Below are 22,197 nucleotides of genomic sequence, written 5' to 3'. Positions count from 1 at the left end.
GCTTCTCTTTTTGTCTCCCTTTCCGGCACATCACCACCCACATGAAAACCAAAAAGAGACTGTGGTACCTGATTACACAAGGGTAGCCCATCACAGTAGCAATTCAAAAGCTTGTTCCATAATCCAGCATAATTTTTTCATACAGAAGTACCATTATTAGATTGATTGACCCATCTACCCATCCTAAAAGCCCTCCATCCACTACAGCAGCAACTTCATCAAATGCATTGAGAACTTTGCTGTTGCATGTCCCTGGTGCGTTAGCTGGAGTTATTACATCCAGCTGCACAGCATAAACCTACAGGAAACCATTTTGTTAGAGCCCCATTAGGCTTAGACAGGTTGGTCTTTTTACATGCAAGCGTATAGTGGGGAATAGCTTTGAGCAATAACTTGAACGCATCACTAAAAACATTATCTCAACAACAGATTGGTATTTACGGGCACATGCTTCTACCCATTTCACAGCAGCCCACACCGACACCTTGGGGTCTGGTATTTAAAGCATGGTGGTACCAGCAGCAATGCTTCTCCAGGTTCCTACAGGAGCTTTGGGCTCCACGGAGACATGAGGGTTGTTCCCACTAGTTCACTTCTTTCTGAATAATCCCTGGAAGCTGCCACTAGGCTGGGGAAGAACTCAAGGAGAGAACATCTGGAAAATCAGCCCTGCTTTGCTTGGCACTTTGCAATTTGCCCCCACGTAACTACTGGCCCACCCTGACCCAACGAGAAAGCTTAAAGGCCACCACACAGGATCCTTATGTTGATTTAGGATAACCCTGTACAGAATATGGCACAAGTCTAATGATCCAACCACAAAAGATTTTGATTTTTTAAAAAGATAATTCAGTGTATCCGTTCAGCTAAACAGAAAGCCCTGTGTCATAATAAAGCTGTCATGATGTTCTGGAAATATGGTCTCACTGGAGGAACACATTGTAATTTTATATCCAGCTATTTAAGAAGATGAGGCCAAGCCCTGAGTGACAGACACTTTGATGAAACAACACATGAATTAAACATAATTATACTAGAAAAACAGTAAAACAGAACTAATCATCAAGGCCCCTGTGTTGTACTGCGAGCAGTGACATTTGCATTGGCACAGGGCATTCCCATCCAGAGAGCTCCAAATCCTCCATGAATATCAGTAATTAAATAGTCTGCCGCGCAGCCGGAGGGAGGCAAGTTTTGCTGCCCCAGTTTTGCAGAAAGCAAGGTCGACATCCTGCCACGACCCCCGGGAGCCAGGCTGCCTGTGCGGGCAGGGGGCTTCTCCATCTCCCCTTCAGTCTTTGAAATGGCCACTGTGCCCTCTGCTGTATTAGGCTTTTCCCACTGAAAAAAGATGCTGCACGCTCCAGCTAGATTCCTTACAAAATTTATACTTAGGATTTGCAGTCATAGTCTCACTAGGGAAGACTCAATGTATTTTCCCTCATAAAATCCAGATGTAATTTTACACGAGCCTGCCTGCTATAAACCTGTCTCCACATGCGATGTTCTCCCTATCTATATTTAATCTAGAAAAGAGAATGTAACTGGGTTCGGGAAACTTGCTTTTTTCTAGGTTTCCACGCAAGCTGGATCTCAAAACCCTTCTTTATGTCAACAGCAGACAACTGTTTCATAGACTTCATCTAGCAGGGTTGGTAACTAACCTAAAAATGGCAGATGGAAGCATTAAATATTTATTGGACTGGAGTGCATTGATTTCAGAAATTAACACTTTGCAAATTACTTCTGTGTAAACAGTAATTAAACAGTCAGGCACAGTCCAGTCCAGGTTCTGAGTAAGCCGCAACTCTTTTTATAAAACATATGTATACATAAAAAATACTAAAGCGCGATGAACTAACGCTTCTCTACTGATTTCCATCTGCATGCGCCAAATTGCTCTCTGATCATGAATTAAAAGTAATTAAAACTTTGGAATGGTTTTCCACATAAAGTTGGAGCAGTGGGAGCCCTTGGGGCTGGCACTCGGGCACCGTGCCAGTTAAGCTTGCTGAGAGCTGGAGTAAATGATACATTGCTTTAAAATACCAAGGAATCTGTGACCTTATGTTCCCAGTGCTATTAATGGTGGGATTGGACTGATGATAACAGTGGAACTGGACTGGTGCTTGTAACAGGAGGAAACCATGAGAACAGTGCAACTGATACAGCCAGGTCCCTCGCAGGCTCCACAGGTGTTCCAGGAGTGCAATCGTAAATAGCATAAAGCTGCTATTTGCTTTTGAGCTTTCCTGTTCATGTGGGAATAGATTTGCTCAAGAGATATTGCCATTTTATTCCCTTAAGCAGAATATTAATCTCCTACTTGTGCTATTGCATTTGCAGTAACGAGACTCACCCAGTCTTTTCTTTAATAGATTTTTTTTTTTAAAGAAAATACGTTTTAACTCTGTTTTAAAAGTAGCTTCCTTTTCCAGAACTACAGGTCTTCCTTTCAAACACTGTCCAATATCCTTCCCAGAACTCTCGTCCCATTCTCTGTACCTGCATGCTCAGGCTCTCATGAAGGTAGGCGTGTACTGTTCACTGTGGCAATAGCTGAAGCCTCATTACAGTTAACGGCTGATTGTACCTTACTGAATTGGAAGCTTTGGGTACCATTCCTCAACCTCTCCCTCTTCAGCACAGACTGCCCTACCCTATATTTTGTTACGGTAGCTGGATTTTTCCCATGCTCTGACTACATCACTGCTTTTTTACTTTCTCCCTTCCCCCAAAACATATGTGCTTAAAAACTCACCAGAAGCAAACAAGCCCACCTACACGGGGATGGTGAGTGTGTAAATCGGACTCTGAGCTCTTCCTGCACCTGCGGTGATGAGAGGGCAGAGGCTCTCCACAGACTGTGCTCAGGAATAAGCAGCTTATTCTCATTTTACAGGCAGTGCTGGGCTGTGTCGTGGCCATCAGGGGGGGCCATGGAGGGGATGCTCTCCCCTTGCAGCCAGAGAGTGATCCTCACCCCACCACGCAGCCCATCCCCAGGTACCAGCCAGCTCCAACAGTGTGCAGGAGGGGAAAGCATGGAGCTGGCTCCGCAGCAGCACCAGCACCCAGAGCACAAACCCTGACCAGGGCACTGGGCAGTGGAGGAGAAACTGGGGGGCTCCTCTGGCTCAGCCCAGCCAGGCGAGGATAGGCTGAGACCATGAGAGAGGGTCTTGGGTGCAGGGGAGCGGTGATGCTCTGCACGGACGCAATTAGGGGCTCGGCTGGGATGCGGATGTGCTGGCAGGGCTACGCTTATTTTATTGTGTGCACATGCACGCAGGCTGCTCCTCTTCGCTCTCTCCCTTTCTCTCCCATTCCAAGATGCAGATTGGTTTCCTGTCCCCAGGAGCTCCTGGGAGCTCATGAGTGAGTTTGCAGAAGAAGATGAAGAGAACAAGGCTGCCAGGGGACTTTAATGAGAGCTACTTCTATTGGCACAGTGCAGTTAGGAGTCACATAACGGAACAGAGGCTGGTTTGTTTGTTTTTTAATGAGCTCTATTTATATTTGACTTTAACTATCCTCATTCATTTTCTCTGAATCAAACCTCTACTGCTGAAATCGTGTGCATCAGAGTTAATAAAGGGCAGCTATAATCTGATTTACTGCATGGTTCCAAACACAAACGTACTCGCAGAAGGGGTTGATAATTTACAGCAGCAATGTGTAAAGCAGAAGAATTGACACTAAAATTGAACATAACTTCTCAGCTGCCTCGCAGAAAGCTGAAGTAATCCCGCAGACTTGTCTGGAGGCATTTTTCTTCCATGTTGTTGTAACACCGAGAGGTTAAGGCTGCTGTTAAAGCTAGTTTTATGGTTCACAAACTGGGAACTGGTAAAAAGCAGGTGCCTTACCCAACAGATTTCATCTGGCTGTAGGGACGCCTGAGTTTCAGGAGAACAGAGAGAGAAGAAAACCACAAGTATCACATATGAACCAACACAAGGAATGCAAGAATGCAAAACCCTCCAGCTTTTTACCTTCAATAATGCAGAAAAAAAAAAACTCAAAATAAATCAAGGCGGGTTGTGGCTCACTGCCTGTATAGAGGATTAAAACAAAAATCAGGAGTAGCATTCTGTTGACTTCTTCCCCTCCTTAAAGTAGGGAAACCTCTGTTTACAGCATAGCTAGAAATCTGGAATGGATGTTTTCTCTTTGGAGGAAGAAATTTTGCCCCTATCTCCATACTAAAGCTTTTAAACAAACACAGCCTCATTCTAGCAGAGCAGCTATGTAATTAAGCCAAATTTGGGATGAACAGAGCCAAATACTATCTTAATTATACACATTAATATTATGCGAAGAAGATGCTTATAAAAAAAAAAAGTCATTCATGTTATTGCACAAGGAAGGCCACTAAAAGTATAAAAATAACAGAGGGGCGTGCTGGTCTGAGACACAGAGGACAACTGCACGGGCATGAAAGCAGCTCCCAGCTGCAGAGGAAGCACCCAGCAAGCGACAGACAACACCCGCGTCTGAGCAAGAGCGGCCAAAAGTCATCTGCTGTCAGAGGTGAATACTGAATGAGGGACTTCTGTGTCAGAGGGAGTCGCCTCCTGGCTGCCCCAGCTGCTGGGGAAGGAGTTTTAGCTGCCATCTCTTCTATTTTTCTGTGAAGAAATGCAAAAAAGAGTGTATTCACAGAAACAGGCAGCAAAGGGAGAACCGGAGGTCAGGAAGGGGGTTAGAGAGAGGAGTCTCTCTGTTGGATTGGGCACTGGGGTTCCCTCCCACAGCAGGGACACACTTCAGCCGCCATCTACGGACCACCTCAACTGCCAGAAGATAGGCAAGGGGCAGTCACTGCCCCAGATGGGACAGAACATCTCTTGTTGGGAAGCAGGACAGAGCATCCCTCGTCAGATCCACGATGCAATCCCACACTGCTCTCCCACCTCTAACTGAGGCTGCATCGCAAAACACAGCATCAACTGGTTAAGAGAGAAAAGAAGGGATTTCCTTGTGGGTTAGGAAGCTGCAATGGGGTGTGAAACTCCTGGTTCCCACTATGGACAAAAGTAATAAAACAAGGCCTCAGAAAAGCCGTAGCTGCCTTGCTTGTATTGAAACTCTGATTTAAAGGGAGTTTGCAGTTGCACAACAGCAAGAGCCCTCTGGGCTCAGGTGTGTGAGGTGAGGCTGGGGGATTTCTGGCTGACAGCCTCACCGCAGAGCCCTGCGCTCCCATCAGCCCCGAGAAGCGGGGCTGACTCCATGTGTGAACAGGAGATCTCCAAGGAAAACCCAGGTGCTGCAGGAAGCAGGGCTGGGAATACAAAAGCATCGCTCTTTCCGCTGAACGGGCAATGAACCGGCATCGTGCAGGGGTGCTATTTGGCATGAGTCTGCGGTGCAAGTGCAGAAATGCCTGAGCTGGCTCAGGCCAAGGCTGCAGCATGGCTGCATCAACCACCCCAAGGGGTAGGCAGGGCCAGCGCCCCCCCTTGAGATTCCCACAGCTGGAAAAAGGACCGCACACATTCACGTAAGCTGGGGTGGTCCTGCCTGCATGGAAACTGAGTCTCTGGCTGAACTCCACCCCAGGCTATGACCAAGGAGAAAGCCTGCTAATGTCACATATGATGGTGCTTTGCATTTTACGGTGTTTATGGGAACAACTGCTCCCAGACAAGAGTCACCAGATCTTCATCGCAAGACTGTGATTGAGGTTTCAGTTCTTGCTCCCCTGCATACATTTTTACTCAGAAACCCCAAAGAAACCTCACTTACCCCTCTGACACTTTGATTCTCCCCAGAAAGCATGAGCTTCACCACATCTCTCTGCAGCAGAAACATGCGAGGAGTATCAGGGAGAAAGATCATTTTCCTATTCCAAGCTGGTTTAAAAAATGATGCCTGTGATGTTTAAGAACTCAGTATCCAAACGACATGTGGCAGAAACACAGCAACACGGCTGTCCAGGAAAGAAACACTCTATTCTGCGTACAGCAGAAGGAAGGGCAGGTTGAGGGCTGAGCATCCATTTAGCAGAGACATTTGTCCAAATTTCCTTGTTCTATGAAGCCATGAGCCATGATGGTAAGGAACAGCTGCTCAGTCGCTCAACTGCAGAACGATTTGGATGCAGAGACAAAATTCATCTTCAAATCAGTCCCCAGACCCACTGCATGAAGGCTGTTACGCTGCACACGGAAGGCAGCAACATTTTGCCTTAGGGCTGGAATGGCATCCTGGGGTCCAGCAACCCCAATGTCTCCTTCACAAAGCAGAAAACTCACCAGTGCCTTCCAGCAAAATCCCAGGAGCTCAGCACAGGGATGAGACAGGGACAATTCGGTAAGAGGACACCAGACTTTCCATTTCAATCTCTAGAAGCTTTAGGAAACACTTCTCTCACCCAGCTCAGGATACCTTCACCTGCATGCTTTTGACAGTACAGAAGCAAAGTAGTGTTTCGGACTTTGCCTCTTGCAGCTTGTCACGCACAAGGCTAACAGCCCCAGTGCCTTCCTCTGGGAAGGGGAGATGTAAGGGCACCCATCTCACAAACAGACGTTGGATTGTTACTCATCTTAACTACACAGAAGGCCAAGGTCTCATTAATTCGCACTGACATTTACAACAGAGGCCACGAGATATGAGCGATATGAAGATGGATGTATTCCAAGAAGATTTGGGAGCAAAGAAAGGCGTGGGGGATGGTTGGTTGGTGGCTGTTGTTGTTTTTTTTAATTCTGAGTTCTTCTTGTGAGACTATTGACATTTGAATTCCCTTTTGCATTAGAATAGGAAAAATTGCAGTCAGTCTTTTGCCATGTATCTAAATTGCAAGGTGCCACAGACTGAGGAAATAAAAAAAGAGACCCTTGGACTGGCCAGTCTCCAGTCACTGGACTTGTGTGTGGACACGAAGGTCACAGATCAGAAGATGTTTGGCTGCAAGGGTCTGGCTTAGCTTTGGTTCAGAAGATTTCTGAAAAAAATGCAAAAGTCCACCAACTGTCTGCCTCTACTGAAGCAGGGTCAAGCTCATGATAAAATAAAACGATCTGCTCTTTCAGACTTGCATCCCAAACCAGAATAAACCTGTTTTGATGCTTTTATGGACTTGGCTCCTTCCACTGCCTTTCATGTGCTCCAGTTGACATTATCAGGCATTTAGGTTCCTTGGATGAGATCTCGGGGATTGACCAGTGGGATTAAAATAAAGATCAGTTGAAAACAAAAGCATTGGTGGTTCTTTTGTAAGCTTTCTGATTTTTGAGCCATTAGGTCATACTCCTTTTATACTTTGCAGCTCTTCTCTGTAACAGAGAAGTATATAAAATTGAGGAGGGTTTAAACAAAAGCTAGGATTCTCACATAATCCCTTCAGTCCAGCAGCTGAGGCTTTAGGAAAAAAAATCTGTTATCATGAGAGCTCAAAAAGCTGCCTCAATTCATGACTCTTTTCTACATGACAATTCCAACAGCAAAAACAACTGCCCTGTTTCCGAGCACTAAGTAACCCCACTTCTCACCTTCATCCCTACAGTGTTGCTGATCCCTAGGAAAGGGTCTTCAGAAGTCAACAGAGAAACCCAAATCTGGTTCTAAAGAGGTAATGCAACAGCAGTGACATCGGGGCAGGGGAAGCACAGCAGAAGGGGAGCAGATCCTGGACTTGATCTCAGCCCAGAAGCAGATCCTTCACCACCACCTCAACCTCCACATCCTCCCCAGGGTGAGGACAGCAGGGTCACACTCACACTGAGCTCTGGGGTCTCATTCCCTCTCCCCTTCCTAACCTGTAGATTCCAAACTGACCAAGAGATGAGTATGCCATGAGGGTAGAGAGCAGACGGGTTAACATCTGCAATCTGCATCCCGCCGGAGAGGCGGGAGGACACTTAGTGTATGTCTCTGACAAGTGCCGTCAGTGGGAAGGGACAACACCATCCCTTTATCAAAAACCTTATTTAAACAAAGTCAGAAAACCCTGTCACCACCGGTGCTGTTTTCCAAAGCACAACATAAAAAACACTAACAAGCGCTACGATCCTCAAAACAGCTTTCCTCTCTCCTTTTGCCATCCTGCTAATCGTGACGTCTGGGGCTATAAAAAGGCACAGCACAAGAGCACGTCTCTCATTCTGATCTGCTTCCGTGTTTATAACCATCGCTTATCTAATGACACTTAGGAAGTGTTACCAGGGAGACTATTTGCATCCTGCACGATGTTGCTAAAGCAACACTGCTAAATTAGATGCAGCATTCTTAGCCTTCACCTACTGCATTTGCATTGCTATTAAAATGAATTAGTCCCAGGCTTAAACTATATTTGGGTCATTCACTCATCCAAACACCTGAAAATAGTCCAATGGCAGCAGCTATGGAGTTCCCCCTTAAATCTAGCACATCTAGGTCTCCATTTCTTACACGTATTTCTAGCTCGCCTTTCAATGTGACCTGCAGACAAAGCAAGCCATGTTTTCTTTCATACTATAACCTTCCTCCACGGGACTTGTTTTCCCTCTATGTTTGGCTTTTATTTGAATTCAGGAGATTTGGCTTCAGGAGATTTTAACTGTCATAAATAATTACAGCATCTTAGTATTTGGTGGAGCATGGCAGAAAGCAATTTGTAAGCAGCATTAATTTTTGAGGCACAAGATGGCTCAGAGGCACTGGAAATGCGACAACTTGCCTGAAGTTCATGGGTAGCTGTTCATCCTCACCCTGAGTCTTGGTTCAGCTGTAAAAAGTCACCATTTAAGGGCTTCAAGATGGCCCGTGGAAAGACTAAAAGGCTAAATAATTACTAACACGGTAAAATATTCATTAAGGAGGTGATAAGATAATAAAATTGAAAGAATTTAAAACTATTACAAGCTATAAACAAGCTATAAACAAAAATAAATGCCAGCAGCTATTTTAAGTGAAGTTACAGAATAAATTAAACAAAGCAGCACAAAAGACTCCTGGTAGGAGGGAGAGTGAGCAAAATGAACCAAGAGGTGTGGTTGCAGTGGTTTCCAAGGCAAGTAACAGCTTCTCTACAGTTTGAACATTTGTCGATACACTAAAAAACATACTTAAAATTAAAGTACCCCCCCTGTGTTAATGTAGAAATATGGACAACTGTCAGGAACTTTACAGCAAATATTACAATTGCGTAACAATATCTTATAGGCAGTTGTACACATACAATAAATATAATTTAATCGTATTCTTCATAATACCAAGCAACGTCACAAGCAAAGACACCAGGCTCTCTGAACTCAAGTATTCTGGTGCAAATCCAGAGCAATGTGTTATCCCCACAGCTTCCTATTTGGACGGTCTGAGCAGTACACTTTGGCCAACCACACATAATAATAAAATACCATCCTACTCTACCTAGCTAGAGCTCTCCATCACTATTTAATACGTTTATCCCCAAAATAACTCCTGCTTTTAACACTTTCTAATTTAACAGATAAACTCAAGCAAGGACATAAATACTTGGCATCTGTCACTGAATTCAATCAGCTCCCTGAATCAGAGCAAAAGCACCCTGTTCCAGCTCTGCTTCGGTGCATAATATGGTTTGGGTGCCTCTTATTAATAAATCCCTGCTTTAGCCCAGAAGCACTACTAAAAAGCACACCTGGGAGCATTTTACTATATATAAAACCTCTGTTCCAGCAGCAAATTTGATCTGCCTGCAGAATAAAATCATGAGAAGGTAACTCTCCTTCCTGCTGAATATGCTACAGCATGAGAAAGCCCACGTCCAGAAAACATTTCACCTCCCAGTGCTTCTAATTGCTTATGCCTGGAAATTTAAGCTGAAATACCAGAATCTGGGCTGGTAAAGAACTTGCTAGCAGTATCAGGCCCCTGTTCAGCCAGGCAGGTAAGTCCTCTGGCTCTCATGCTTTTAGCTATATTTAAGGATGCTTTTCGGAGGGCTGCGAGAGAGAGAAGTGCCCAAGTGAGTCAGCGGGAGCTGAATGCCATCGCCTCCTCTCAGAATGATGCTGCCGATGCTTTACTGAACAGGGAGGGGGTGACATGGGGAGATGGAGGTGAACACCTGCTCAGCTGTGCCGATGCACTGGGAATACAGGGGAAAGTGCTGAAGTCCCTGCATTTCCCTAGGAGGCAAAATTGGATCCTGAGTCTGGATCACAGGAACCCCATGGAAATTGATGGATGTAGGACTACTGTGTTCAACAGATGAATTGAGTCTTCCTCCTGCTGAATTGTTGTGCAAAATACAAATAAATCATTAAATCTCCCTAGTGGGACAAGCTTTCTTTCCTGTATCCCCTCAACAGCTGTGATGAGGCCCAGTTCCTCAAGCTTCGTCCTTGTTTTAGCTCCTCCAGGAGAAGGTGTGATAGATGCACAGAAAATTTCTGTACTTGGCCATGGCTGGACAGCATGTGTGTGCTCACCACCACCATGCTCCACTGAGCTGCCTGGACATGCACTGATACGATGCCAGTGGAGAGCCTTCTCCAAGACACATGGGCAGGAAGCCACTCCACAGTAGGCAAGCAGCACTGGGGTTTGAAAAAATAATCAAAGTCTTCCTACCTCCCCTCATAGAGCAAAAAGAGGATGGCTCAAATCTTGTGGGGCTTCAGATCTACAACAGCCATAGTCCTTCATGCCTCCTCCCATGGCCACCACCAGAAAATTTCACTGCAGTCCTCTACGGGAAAGGATTATTTGTGTTCACACACAAAAGCTGCAGGTCAGTTTTATCTGCCCTTGCTCAAGGGGACCTTCCTGCAAACTCAGCCCTTCTCGAGGACTTCAGGTGCCCCATGTGAAATGGGCCAGGAAGGGCTCCAAGGAAGGGTCAGAAACGAGGATTTGCATCACCGGCAAGGCAGAGAGAGGGGAGGAGAGGAGGTATCATCCTTGCCACCAGTGAACTCTTTCTTCTCCCAAGGGAAATAAGATTGAAAGGAAAAAGAGGTTTTCTCTGTGCTAGCTATGCCTCTGTGAAATTTTCTAGGAACCTTCTGTTGGTTTTGGATCAGGTCCTAGACCCGTGTGGACAGAGCCCAGGCTGTATGATGTGTCTGGGTTATTCATTAGCAAAAGGGTTCCCTCTGCAATCAAGCATGTAGAGCACCTTATTAAAACACGCCCCACTCCGTATCTGACCCAGTGGAGTTGGCATGAAGAAGTTCTCAGCACACCCTGAGAAATGCCTCTGGACTGCGAATTATCATTACTTCCCTCATCTCAGTTCCTACATGGCCTTATCTAAACTGTGTCATAAATCTTCTGGGTTTTATCTGAACTCTCCTTCTCCTAGTGACATTCTGTACCTCTGAATAATGTTGTCTCCATATGAATTACAAGGGGCACAGCAATAATGCTTCAGCAGAAGCCAGGGAAGCAGTGGGAAAATAGCTAAAAGCTACACTGAACTGTTTTCCTACTTGTAATCTTCTGTCATATTCTGAGTTGGGAGATTAGATAACGAGCCTATTTATAGCAGCATTGCTGGGTGTGTATCACAAAACCTTTATTGTAAGATCATGGCAAGTATGAAATTTTAATTTAGCCTGCCACTTCCCTGTGTCAGAGCTTCATTTGCAGCAACGCATTTTTTCTTTTGCAGTGGGGTTATTAATAACGGATGTAGCATTAACATTTCCAAATTGGGGTTTACCCTCAGTCTCTGGTGCCACTCATCGCTCGGTAATTTTTCCTCCTGGGCTTGATGTTGGACTGACAGCCAGAGACTGACAATATCTGCTCAGCTACCAAACACACAGAGCACGGGCAAGAGCAACCAGAGCTCACTCCATTCATTGCTGCAGGTCCCACCTGCAGGACTTGTCTGGTTGAAACCTCAAGCTGCTTTTTCATTTCTCTGCTAAGTCCTCCAGTTCATGGCAATAGGGTCTGAGAACAACTGTCCAAAGGAGATGCACTGAACACCAGATGACCTCCACAGGCTGTGAGGCATCCAGCAGATGGTAAGAAATTTCTGCCACAGCTCATGCAGGGAAGGTTTCAAGTGGAGATGCAAAGCTCCCAGCTGTCAGTACTTATCACTTGGCATCTCAACTCTAGAGCTTTTAAAACAAAAGGTATTAATGGATTTAAGTAGGGAAAACTTTTTGCACCTTTATTTTATTTTATTTTATTTTATGCCTGTGGTGGGATATAATTGTTAAGGGTTGTACCGTTAAAACAGGTACACTACATGATATAGAGAGATGGGAATGGGGCTGTAGAAATCCAGTACTAATATCAGAGGTTACCCAGGTTCTTTACAATGGGTCCACTGCATTTTTTTTATTTAAAAAAGTAAATTATTTCAGCTACTTCTCCTCTTTCTGTATTTGCCGAAATGCTGCAGCATAATCAATTAGTGAGGCACATTTTATCTTTTCCATTTGCTCTCACATCTATTCAAGTGACTCACTCACTCACACAATTCATAGATTCTGTTTGCAACATTTACAGTTATTTGCGTCCTGTCTTCTACAGTGACTCAATATTTCTATGGGAAACCATGTCTTCCCTTCCCACCTAGTAAATACTTGTTAAGTACAAAAAACTGGCATTCATCATGGACAAAAAATGATCCTACAAGATAGATAGATAGACAGATATTTAAAGACTCCATGGCATCACTTGCTCAAACCAAAGAGATCCTGAGTAATACCAATACAATTAAATGCTATATTAAACAGGTATCCCTTGAGGAGGAGATGTGAACTAACCTTCTGATGAAGAGTTGGAGTCTGGATGGTAAATAAGCTCTGGATCTACGGCTGCTTGGCTTATCTGGCAAAAGCCTGTCCAGTAGCAAGTTAAGACTCTAATACTAATCTTTAGATGGTGTTGATGAGCAGCAGAGCACAAAACACAGTCCCATCTCCATCCAAGTAGCAGTTAAAGGGAAATCAAGCAGAGCTTATGCCTAACAGAGGATAAAAGATTATCAGTGGGGTTTTTTAATTGTATGTTGACATATGGAAAGTCAATGTAAATTAGAATGAATCAAGCATAACTTGATTACATTTCTTTTGACTCAGTCAGGGTTAGAGCTACAGCTTTCAAGAAGGGTGAAGACAGAGGGATGTCCAGACAGGGGCTGCTCACAACGACTTTCATGCTCCCATGCTCATGCTCCCATTCAGCTCCTCAGGTAAGAAACCAATACCCTAAAAGTGCCCCTGATTAATTCCACTGGTATGGAGGATCCTAGATTTCCAACTCTGCTCAGCATCCCATGGTCCCTTGTCTCTGCAGAAGCCAGGCTCCTTCTTTTCTGCCCCACTGGCTACTTACTGGCACTGGCACATTAGAGAGCTCCTCAGCCATCGCTTTGCTGAAAGGACTGTAATGCAATCAGAAAATAACTTGGGAGCTACTGATCTTCTTAAGTCCCGATGCTAGACATAGGGTGTGTTCTGGCCACGTCATAAAATGGATGAGATCAACAGCCAAGAGGGAATCCTTGCACATGCCCCTGCACATGTGTGTAAGCCCACACAACCATGAGCATCTGGAAGTGTCAGTGTTACCAGCATGAAACACAAATACTGAATATGGAGGAACAAAGAGAAGAAGGAGACTCTGCAAGCAATGGCAGTACTTTGGAATTTACTTTGTCTAAATTCTTATTACTGGTTTTCAAAAAAAATGTTTACACTTACTGCATTAAGTGGGTTGTTTTAAAACAAAAAGAAACCTGCATGGTATTTTATCTCTGAAGCTGGCTGAGAACTATTAACATTTACTTTTCAGAGTTTTGCATAAAATAGACCTGAGGCTTAACTTGACTGTTTTATGAGAGCTGAGAATCCTTCCCTATGCTTCAGCAAACAGTTGAACCAAGATGGACTAATGGAGAACTGTATAAACGTAATACCACCACAGCATCTATCCACTCTATAATTCTAAAACACAATCCTATGTTAATGTTGTAACTGGAACGCCAGTAGTATAAACGTGAACTAGAATCTCACATACAACATGCTTTTATTAGCTAGAGATCCATAAGAATGAATGGAGATTAAAATCTACCCCACCTCAATTTTAACCACATAGTTGCATCAACCCAGACCCTAGCATGGGTAAGCATCCAAGTGCCTGCCCTCCTCCCCAGCTGCACAGCCAGCAATACCCCAGTCAGCTCGGTTACAATGCAGCTTAGGCTCATGTACACGTCACAGTCACACCAGAAACTTTAACCATTGCCAGACCTTACGTTTCAGTGAAAATTCAGCCCTTGTCCCCAGTACTTTGGAATTTGTCAATTTGTGGCACAGAACGGAGCACCTGCACAGTGCAGTGATTAACGTAAGAAACTGCTTTGGGATTTGGCAGTTGGCAGCACAGCACTGAGCACCGGCACAGTGCTGTGATTAAGGTGAACCTTAGATCAACCATTTCTGGATAGAGACAACATGCAAACACAGGCATTGCAGACCCCACTCCTTGGGACAGTTCAGAACTGGATGGCTCAGGTGTCCTAAAATTTCAAGGCAGACCAAATCAGAGCACATGTGGATCCCCAGCTTGAAATAAGTAACCACCATGGAGGTACGTACCGTAAGTAAAACAACATGTGCTTATGTACTTGCCATAGGCAATCATTTCAACAATGCAGAAGTAGCTGGTTCCTGCAATTATCCTAGCAGCAGTAGGTAAGAACAGCTGCCAAATCCGAAATCTTCCACACCTCTGTATTAGAAACCTTCCCAGATACAGGGATATCCACTAAAGCTGCTATTGCAATACTCTAGGAAACAAAATGCAGTGGGGGTTACTTAGGCCCCTGTCACTCAGAAGGTCAATGTAAGCAAAGAGAACTTTGCCCACAAATGCAAAAGCACCTGTATTTATCAAAACCACAGGGTGCAGGAAATACAGCCTCATCCAAGAAAGATGTGATGGGAACTTGCTCAGGGACCTCATCAAAATCCCTACTGTCTCCCAAATAAAGCTTAGATTTTCTGCGCGTGACTTCGATGCTACCATGGCAATGAACTCCTCTGTAAACACCCAGGCAAGGTCGTTCATGAAAAAGAGGGTGGATCCAGGTAGAGACCAGCGAACACCAGAGCAGGCTCTATCCCTCCATCCATCACTGCAATGTCTGAACACCCCAGCTCCACCTGTCACTGGAGTGGAGAGCCTTTAAGTTTTCCTTTCAGTGTTATTCACTGAACACAGGCAGCCAGACAACGCCCTTGGGAAGTCCATATGAGCAGGGCAAGTGTGTGGTCTCTGTATGTAGCAAAGTATGTAACTTCAAAGGATTCCTCTTTCATGATCTTCTCCAGTCTCCCATAAAACTGGACCCATTTTAGCATCCGTAATATCCACTATTAATGAGCTTTACAGAGCTACAAGCCACTGAAGATCGCTACAGCCTCCTTTCATTCAAAAGGAGCTGAAATCTATCAACTTCATTTGGTATCCTGCTAATTCTTGTACTGGAAGATACAGTGAAGAGTGGAGCTCTGCCCCTTCTCTACATGCCGGTCTTTTCCCACTCCAGGTTTTTTTTTTCCCTACCCTACCCATTTTCCAAAGGCAGGAGTCCTAGTTTATTCAATCATTCCTTATATGAAATTAATCTAGACTTTTGACTGTCCCTGTTGCCCTCCTGAGCTTTTTCCAGTTCTCCTGTATCTTTTTTTAAGATGGTGGAAGGGGAAGAACTAGACACAACATTCAGACTTATACAACAATCTAATCGTGGCCTCTATTTTCTTTGGTTTGGCTTCCCTTATAATTTCTGGTATTTCACTTGCTTTTTTCAACTGCTATTGAGCCTTGGACTAACATTTTCAGTTCAATCACCCCGCTGATGTTTTGATTACTACTGGTTTTCAAAGTAGCCTTCCTCGCCCTTGAGAAATACAGAGCATCACCTGTTGGTAAAGCACCACACGATTTCCTGGGAAATTTCTGACAAGCTGTAGCATTCCCTGCTCCACCAAGAGGCTTCAGCACCTTATGAAAAGGACAACGGGAAAGAAAAAGTAAGATCTATAAATCGCCGTGTTTGGAGCACTGGGCAATTTTAGGCAGCTTAAATGCAATAAATCAAAGTTCAGTAGCTTGGGAAAAAATGTAGTGCTTGGGAGAAGGTCATATAAACATGAGAACCTCAGGCAGGAAAAACTTTGTACCTGCAACCCAGACACAGTGACAGGCGCAGGACAGAATGAAAGCAGAAGGGCAGGAAGCAGGAGGCATCCTTCAAAGCCTTGAATGATGAAACTTCTGACTCTCTAAGGCTGGAAGAAAATGAAATAGTACTTCAAAGAAGAACCAATTATGACAGCAATGGGAGCTGAGGTTATCTCACAGCATCGCTATTGGCATCCCTGCCCCCAGTGCACTGCTTGCACCCCAGCTTCTAATCCCCATGATCATCAGCTGCTGATGTCCTTCTACTCTGCACTTAGTTTTATCTAGCAAGTGCACAAAATGGAGCTGGCAGCAGGATAATCTTTCCTATCAACAACATACAATTATGGAAATGTCTACACCAGCCAGATTACTATCTTCTCCATGCATTTCAGAAGCTCATAAAATACCAGTGAAAGGAGAAAAAAGTCCGACATATTTATGTGTCAGTGCGATATAAAGTTTGGAAGAGCAACTGCAAAAACACAGACAAAGGCTGTATAATCACGACTGGGGTCCCCATGGGCCAGGAAAAGCAGCAAAGCCCCTGTCTCCCTGGTAAAGTGCCGCACAACAGGCTGTGTTTCTGGGGGTTACAGCCAGGAAGGCAGAGTCACACCCTTCAGCAAACCGCTGCTGACTCCGACTTCAGGTCTCCTAGCAAAAGAAGGAACTAAGAAGAACTGTCCTGCAAAGGTATCAGCCTGCTTCATGTGATTCTCTGGAGATGTACACCCCAAATCATCCCACAGAGACCACCCAGACATGTGAGCAAGAGCTATCTGTATGAATGAGCGGTAAGTACAGGGGGCCATGGAAGCACCCAGCACAACATGACTCAGATCTCCACGGGAGCCTCCAGATGCCACTGTAATACAAATAATAAAGAATAACCCATGAGTAATCAGCCACTGCTGAAAAGAGGATCTCTGACTAGCTCAGGCTGTCTCTGTAATATAGCGTACGCATTCTTTTGCATAAATATCATAGGTGCATTAACCTGTGAGAAAACCAACAGCAAGAAATCCTGTTTGCTGTCACTCATCATGGAAATCTACCTTCCAAGGCCAGAGGGGGCTCAGGAAAGAGCAGCAAACCTGAGTAGGAGGCTGGGGGAAAGGATTTAAGAGAGGATACTATAATACTTCTTAGCTTTTACAATGTAATATTGATCTGCTGTCCACAAAATGTCTAAGCCTTCCTGAAGCTGAGGACACAGAGACAAGTGAGGATAAAAGGCCACCTGGCCATGGAGCATGGGAGATGGCATTCGGATCCTGTGCCCCACCTCTGGCCCAAGGGCTAGCAAAAGCTGCCTTTCTAGCATTGTGGACCAGCAAATCTGGGAACTATACAACAAGCCCTAGCAGGGTACACAGCCCACACATCCCCGTAGGAAGAGTTAAACACATCCAGCAAGGCCATAGCTAAGGAAGGAATGTAACAGCCACAGAGATTTCAAAGATTTAACACTAAGCAAGGAGAGTAACTTACCAAGATACACCAGGATTAAAAAGGGGAAGCAAGAGAGGAGATTGAATAGACTATCTTGGAAGAACCCTGGGGCAGCGACATGGGTTGAACTGGGTATGTATGTCTTGAGAAATAATAGAAATCTGCTTGTCTGAAGGAACAGTTCAAGCCAGGCTGCCCTGGCACTGGTAAATAAAGAGTACACAGAGCCACTGATGGAAAGGTTGATCTTTTAATCTCAGAATCCAGGAGATTAGATACGGCTAGAGTTTTCCCACTCAGTTCCACTCCAAACAGCCATACACACCTTGTTTGATAGTTATCGCAAACCATATTTCAGAGAGGGTGGACAGCAAAAATTTCCTGGAGTTTATCTGGCTGTATGGTTAAGGAGATTGTTACTAGATAATCACAATCTTTTGCTCAGCATTTGGAAAGTACACAATGGATCACCTTCCGTCACCCCAGAGAAACAGCCATGTCTGGGTTACGGGAAGGGAAATACTCACAGGAACACTGAAAATAATCTCACCTCAACCTCCCCATCATGATATCACCAAGTGACAACCAGCTTCCAACCACTGGCCATGACTTTAAGATTAACAGCCACATGAGGACTGTGGCATCTGATCAGCTGTGTTCCTGGGGGACTTCTGTTTCCACTGACTTTAGTTTTCACTGTCTCCAAACTGGCCAAAGCCTGCAGGTACAACTGTGACACCAAAATCTGGATCAACAATCCAGGCATGACATACTGCTTTGGAAGAGGTAATTCCAAAGTGCTCACATCTAGTGGTTTCTAGTGAACAGCAATGTATAAAGGGCTGGATATATCAGATTTTTTTTTTGCCAGTCTTCAGTGATATTTCTGTGTTATGCCTTCAACACCACTAAAAGCATCACATGGTCTTCAGAAGATTTACTTAACTAAAGGTGACCGTTTTTAGCAGGACTAACAAAAAGGTATACAAATTTTCACTACGTGAGGGCAACAGCTCTACTATGTATGGAGGTCTTATTTCTTACATAGCAGAGATGAACTTGTAAGGTTCAGGGACTGACTTCAGAATCCCCAGACCACCTTGGGAAACTTAATGCAATCCTAGCTGCTTCCTTAGCAAGAACAAGCCTAAATCCACCCTGGCACCAGGTTAGGAAGAGGTCATTATAGAAGGAAAGTACTAGACGGTGGCCAAATTATCAAAGTCCAGTATCCCTCACACTGAGCCAGACACTGAGGGAAGAACAACTGGGGACCTTCAGTTAAAATACACTTTCCAAAATGTTAAATGGCAGATATGTAACAAAACTGTGCGACACTTGTACTTTCACTGCTATGCCTCCAGACCATTTTACAGGAACCTGTCAGACACAATCAGACTTGTTTATTCTGTATTTAAATGTGGGACCTGAGGCAGTTCGGTTTCAAAAAAAGACAGAAAAGGCACATATTGTCCCTGGCAGTTGCTTGGTGTTCACAACAAAGGCAATGCCTTCTTAACTGTTTACTCCAAATCAAAATTATTTCAGTGCTCTGCTACAGTCTGCAGAACATTTCTGCTTGCTGCCTCAGAACAGGTAGAATTTAATTAAAACAAAAATTAAAGGAAGAAAGAAACAAACAAAGTACCATTAACACACATCCCACACCTCCTCAAAATCAGGTGATTCATACAGAGCATCTTCAAAATCTCACATAAGCCACTGATCATGGATTAAGTGGCAGTGTCCTCTCTGGCTCCAGTTTATAAATTCTTATCTGCTTAAGGTTGCTCAAGAAAGATTTCCAGCTGACAGTATGATTCTTAAGAGACAAATCCTCCCTGACAGTTTACAATAGCATACCAACTACTACAACATCACGCGTGCCTTCATGTTTGCATTGATAGAGGATGACGGTTCACCATTTAGGGTTCAGCAGCTCCCTCCTTACAGGTCTAATTTTAAGCATACCCATCGTCTGGGCTGAGTTTCTGACTGACTTTGTCCGTGACAGAGCAGTAAGCATTCCTAATGTCTCCTTACATGGCCATTAAAAAAGCCATGATATAATCACCCTCCATTCACAGTACTGTTCTGGATCATCCACGTACAGAGGAAAGGAGCAGAGAGGTGTAATGGAAGAGTAATGCAAGTATCAGAAAATCCTTCAGTACAACAACCAGTTCCCAGCTCATCATTAGCCTTTTCCACTACCCTAGACCATGCCAAAGAAGCATCCGAAAGCTCAGTAAAAACGAGGGTGAACAGCAACATCCCTATTTTCCACGCTGGTCGCTGCAAATTCTGCAACACACTGGGGAAGCTGCAACAAGTTTGGATCATCTGAAATGGCTGTGAGAGCAGCACCTTCCCTCGTTCCCTGCTTGCAGAGAGATGTCTGACATCCTCTACCCCCACCATTCAGTGCCCTTGGATGTGAAAATGTGCTTAGTGACGAGGTACCCAGGTAGCATAGAATGCATGCAGTGTGTACTGCTGCCCAAGGAAATCCCTTTTGAGAATGACAGGTTATTTTCTGCTACCACCCTCCCAGCTTACAGCAAAAGCCAGGGGGAAAGGGCAGGGACAGAGGGGACATTGGGCAGTCACTCCTGCTCGCCTTACAGAAGTCATCCCTGTCCAATTTGGTATCAACAGTGCTCCATGATTTCAGAAAAGGGGTTTCATCCTTAAGAGGAACAGAATAATCACCTAAGCCGGCCAAGGAGCCCCCATTGCCCCCTGCCCTCCTCCGAACAGGACTGACAGTCCCATACACATGGACACATTCCTGGAGCACCCAGAAAAGCAAAGCTTTCGTTCACCAAGAAACACTTGGGGACTCTTTGGTGGTCCAACTCCTCCAACATGTTGTCCCTTGCTTTCCTGGGGTGCCACAGCCTGGGGAGACTTGCGCCCTGGTCAGCCACCCGTGGGGCACTGCAGGGGAAGAAGTGGCAGGGCTGGGAGCAGGACAGGGGCACCCACACCACCAGAAGGCATATGGTGCTAGGCATGGAGCCACCCACCCCGGGCTGCCCAGGAAGCCCAGACTGTCCCGAGGTGCCTGAGGTGCTCAGGGAGCCCAACCAAGGTGCCTGGGATGCCTGTCCGGCATGGGGTGCTCAAGGTGCTATGAGTCCCTAGGCATCTCATCCCAGATTAGGATCCCAGGGTTTGCTCCCTGCCTGCGTGCCCATCCCTCTCAGGGCTGCGTGGGTGCTTCTGATGTTTGGGGTGCCAGGGGTGCCCGCCCTGCCTGGGATGCTCGGGGTGCCAGGGGATGCTCGGGATGCCAGGGATGCTCGGGGTGCCCGTCCTGCCGGGGGTGCTGGGGATGCCGGGGGTGCCGGTCCCGGTGCGGGTGCCGGCTGAGCCGTACCTTTGAGGTGGTGGTGGCGGGCGCGGTGCAGGCGGCCCTGCCCGCCGCGGGGCAGCGCGGGGATGCTGGAGAAGCGGCTCCCCATGGCGGCATCCGAGCCGGGCCGGGCCGGGCGGCACCGGGCAAGGTCTCTCCCCGGGGGCTGCGGCGGGGGGCAGCGTTCACTCGGGCGCCGAGAGCCCCGCTCCCGTCGGCCGCCCGCCGGGCCCCATGCCCCGCGGTGCCGCCGCTCTCCGCGGGGCCGCGCCGGCTGCGCTCCACTCGGCTCCGCCGCGGCTCGGAACGGCGGGGCGGGGCGGCGGCACCGCGGTCCCCCCCGCCTCCCCGCCGCGCCTCGTCGCCATGGAGACAGCTGTTCCGCCCCGAGGAGGGGAGGGGGAGCGCCGCCGCGCACCGCCCAGATGTGCCACCGCTGGCGCGACAGGTGGGGGGGAGGCGGGACACCCCCCAGCTGGGTCCTGGCCAGCGCCCCCCCCCAACATCCGGAGCAGCGGGCAGCTCAGGGCTCCCCTGGAATGAGGATGCCCAGGACGAGACACCCCGAGGGGCAGCCGCAGGGTCAGGGACATTGTTCCCCTCCCATGCCCACAGGGAAAGCACCTCGTGGAGCGGCACATCTCCACCCCCATGGGGCCCCCTCACACCTCCCGACCCTAAACTCGCTTCCCCAGGGCCAGCCCAGCACCCTCCCAGCAACGAAATGTGTGGCTGAGCCGAGAATCCAGGCCCCTCAAAGAAGCTGCATCACGAGTGGCCATCCACCCAGACAGACAGGCTGTGCTGGGATGCCAGGGTCCTCAAGCAATTAGGGTTCTTACAGGTGCAAATGCATCAGAGCAGCACTCAGGGGAAGGCAAAGCAGATGAGCAATCAGATCCTTCTCCAGCCCTGGGGCAGGTGGACAAGAATCAGATAGTCAGAGGGGCAAGGAGGTCCATTACTGATCCCTAACCTACCCAGGAAGGTGGATGGGTGCCTGTACCCATGGCTTTACTCGCACTGGTGGCTCAAAGCAGTGAGGAGCTCCAGCCGAGCTCTGGGAAGTGGGGTAGGGTAGAAATGGGGTGAAGGGAAACACACTTCATTGGCAGGTCTCCTGTGAAGGGTCAGGAGCTTGTACTGGTGAAGTGCTAGCTTGAGGTGCTTCCTGCATGTGTGGCTTCTGAAAGCTGCTGCCATATAAACACATCCCACGTGAAGTGGGACTGCCCGTGCGGTTGGAGCCCTCCGTG

At 46.5% G+C, this 22,197-nt stretch overlaps 1 protein-coding gene across 1 annotated transcript in view; it reads right to left on the bottom strand.

The window, feature by feature from the left end:
• NEURL1 (neuralized E3 ubiquitin protein ligase 1) overlaps positions 1–21,148 on the bottom strand; it is a 159,935-nt gene extending 138,787 nt beyond the window's left edge. The window contains exon 1 of the mRNA XM_086752605.1: positions 20,966–21,148. Coding sequence (XP_086608731.1) covers positions 20,966–21,050 — 85 coding nt within the window. The 5' untranslated portion in view covers positions 21,051–21,148. The remainder of the gene's footprint in view (positions 1–20,965) is intronic.
• Between the last annotated feature and the right edge of the window lie 1,049 nt (positions 21,149–22,197).

This window comes from Chlamydotis macqueenii, chromosome 7 (assembly GCF_036417535.1).
Source record: "Chlamydotis macqueenii isolate bChlMac1 chromosome 7, bChlMac1.mat, whole genome shotgun sequence".
Taxonomy (NCBI): Eukaryota; Metazoa; Chordata; class Aves; order Otidiformes; family Otididae; genus Chlamydotis; species Chlamydotis macqueenii.
This window is presented reverse-complemented; position numbering and strand designations above follow the sequence as displayed.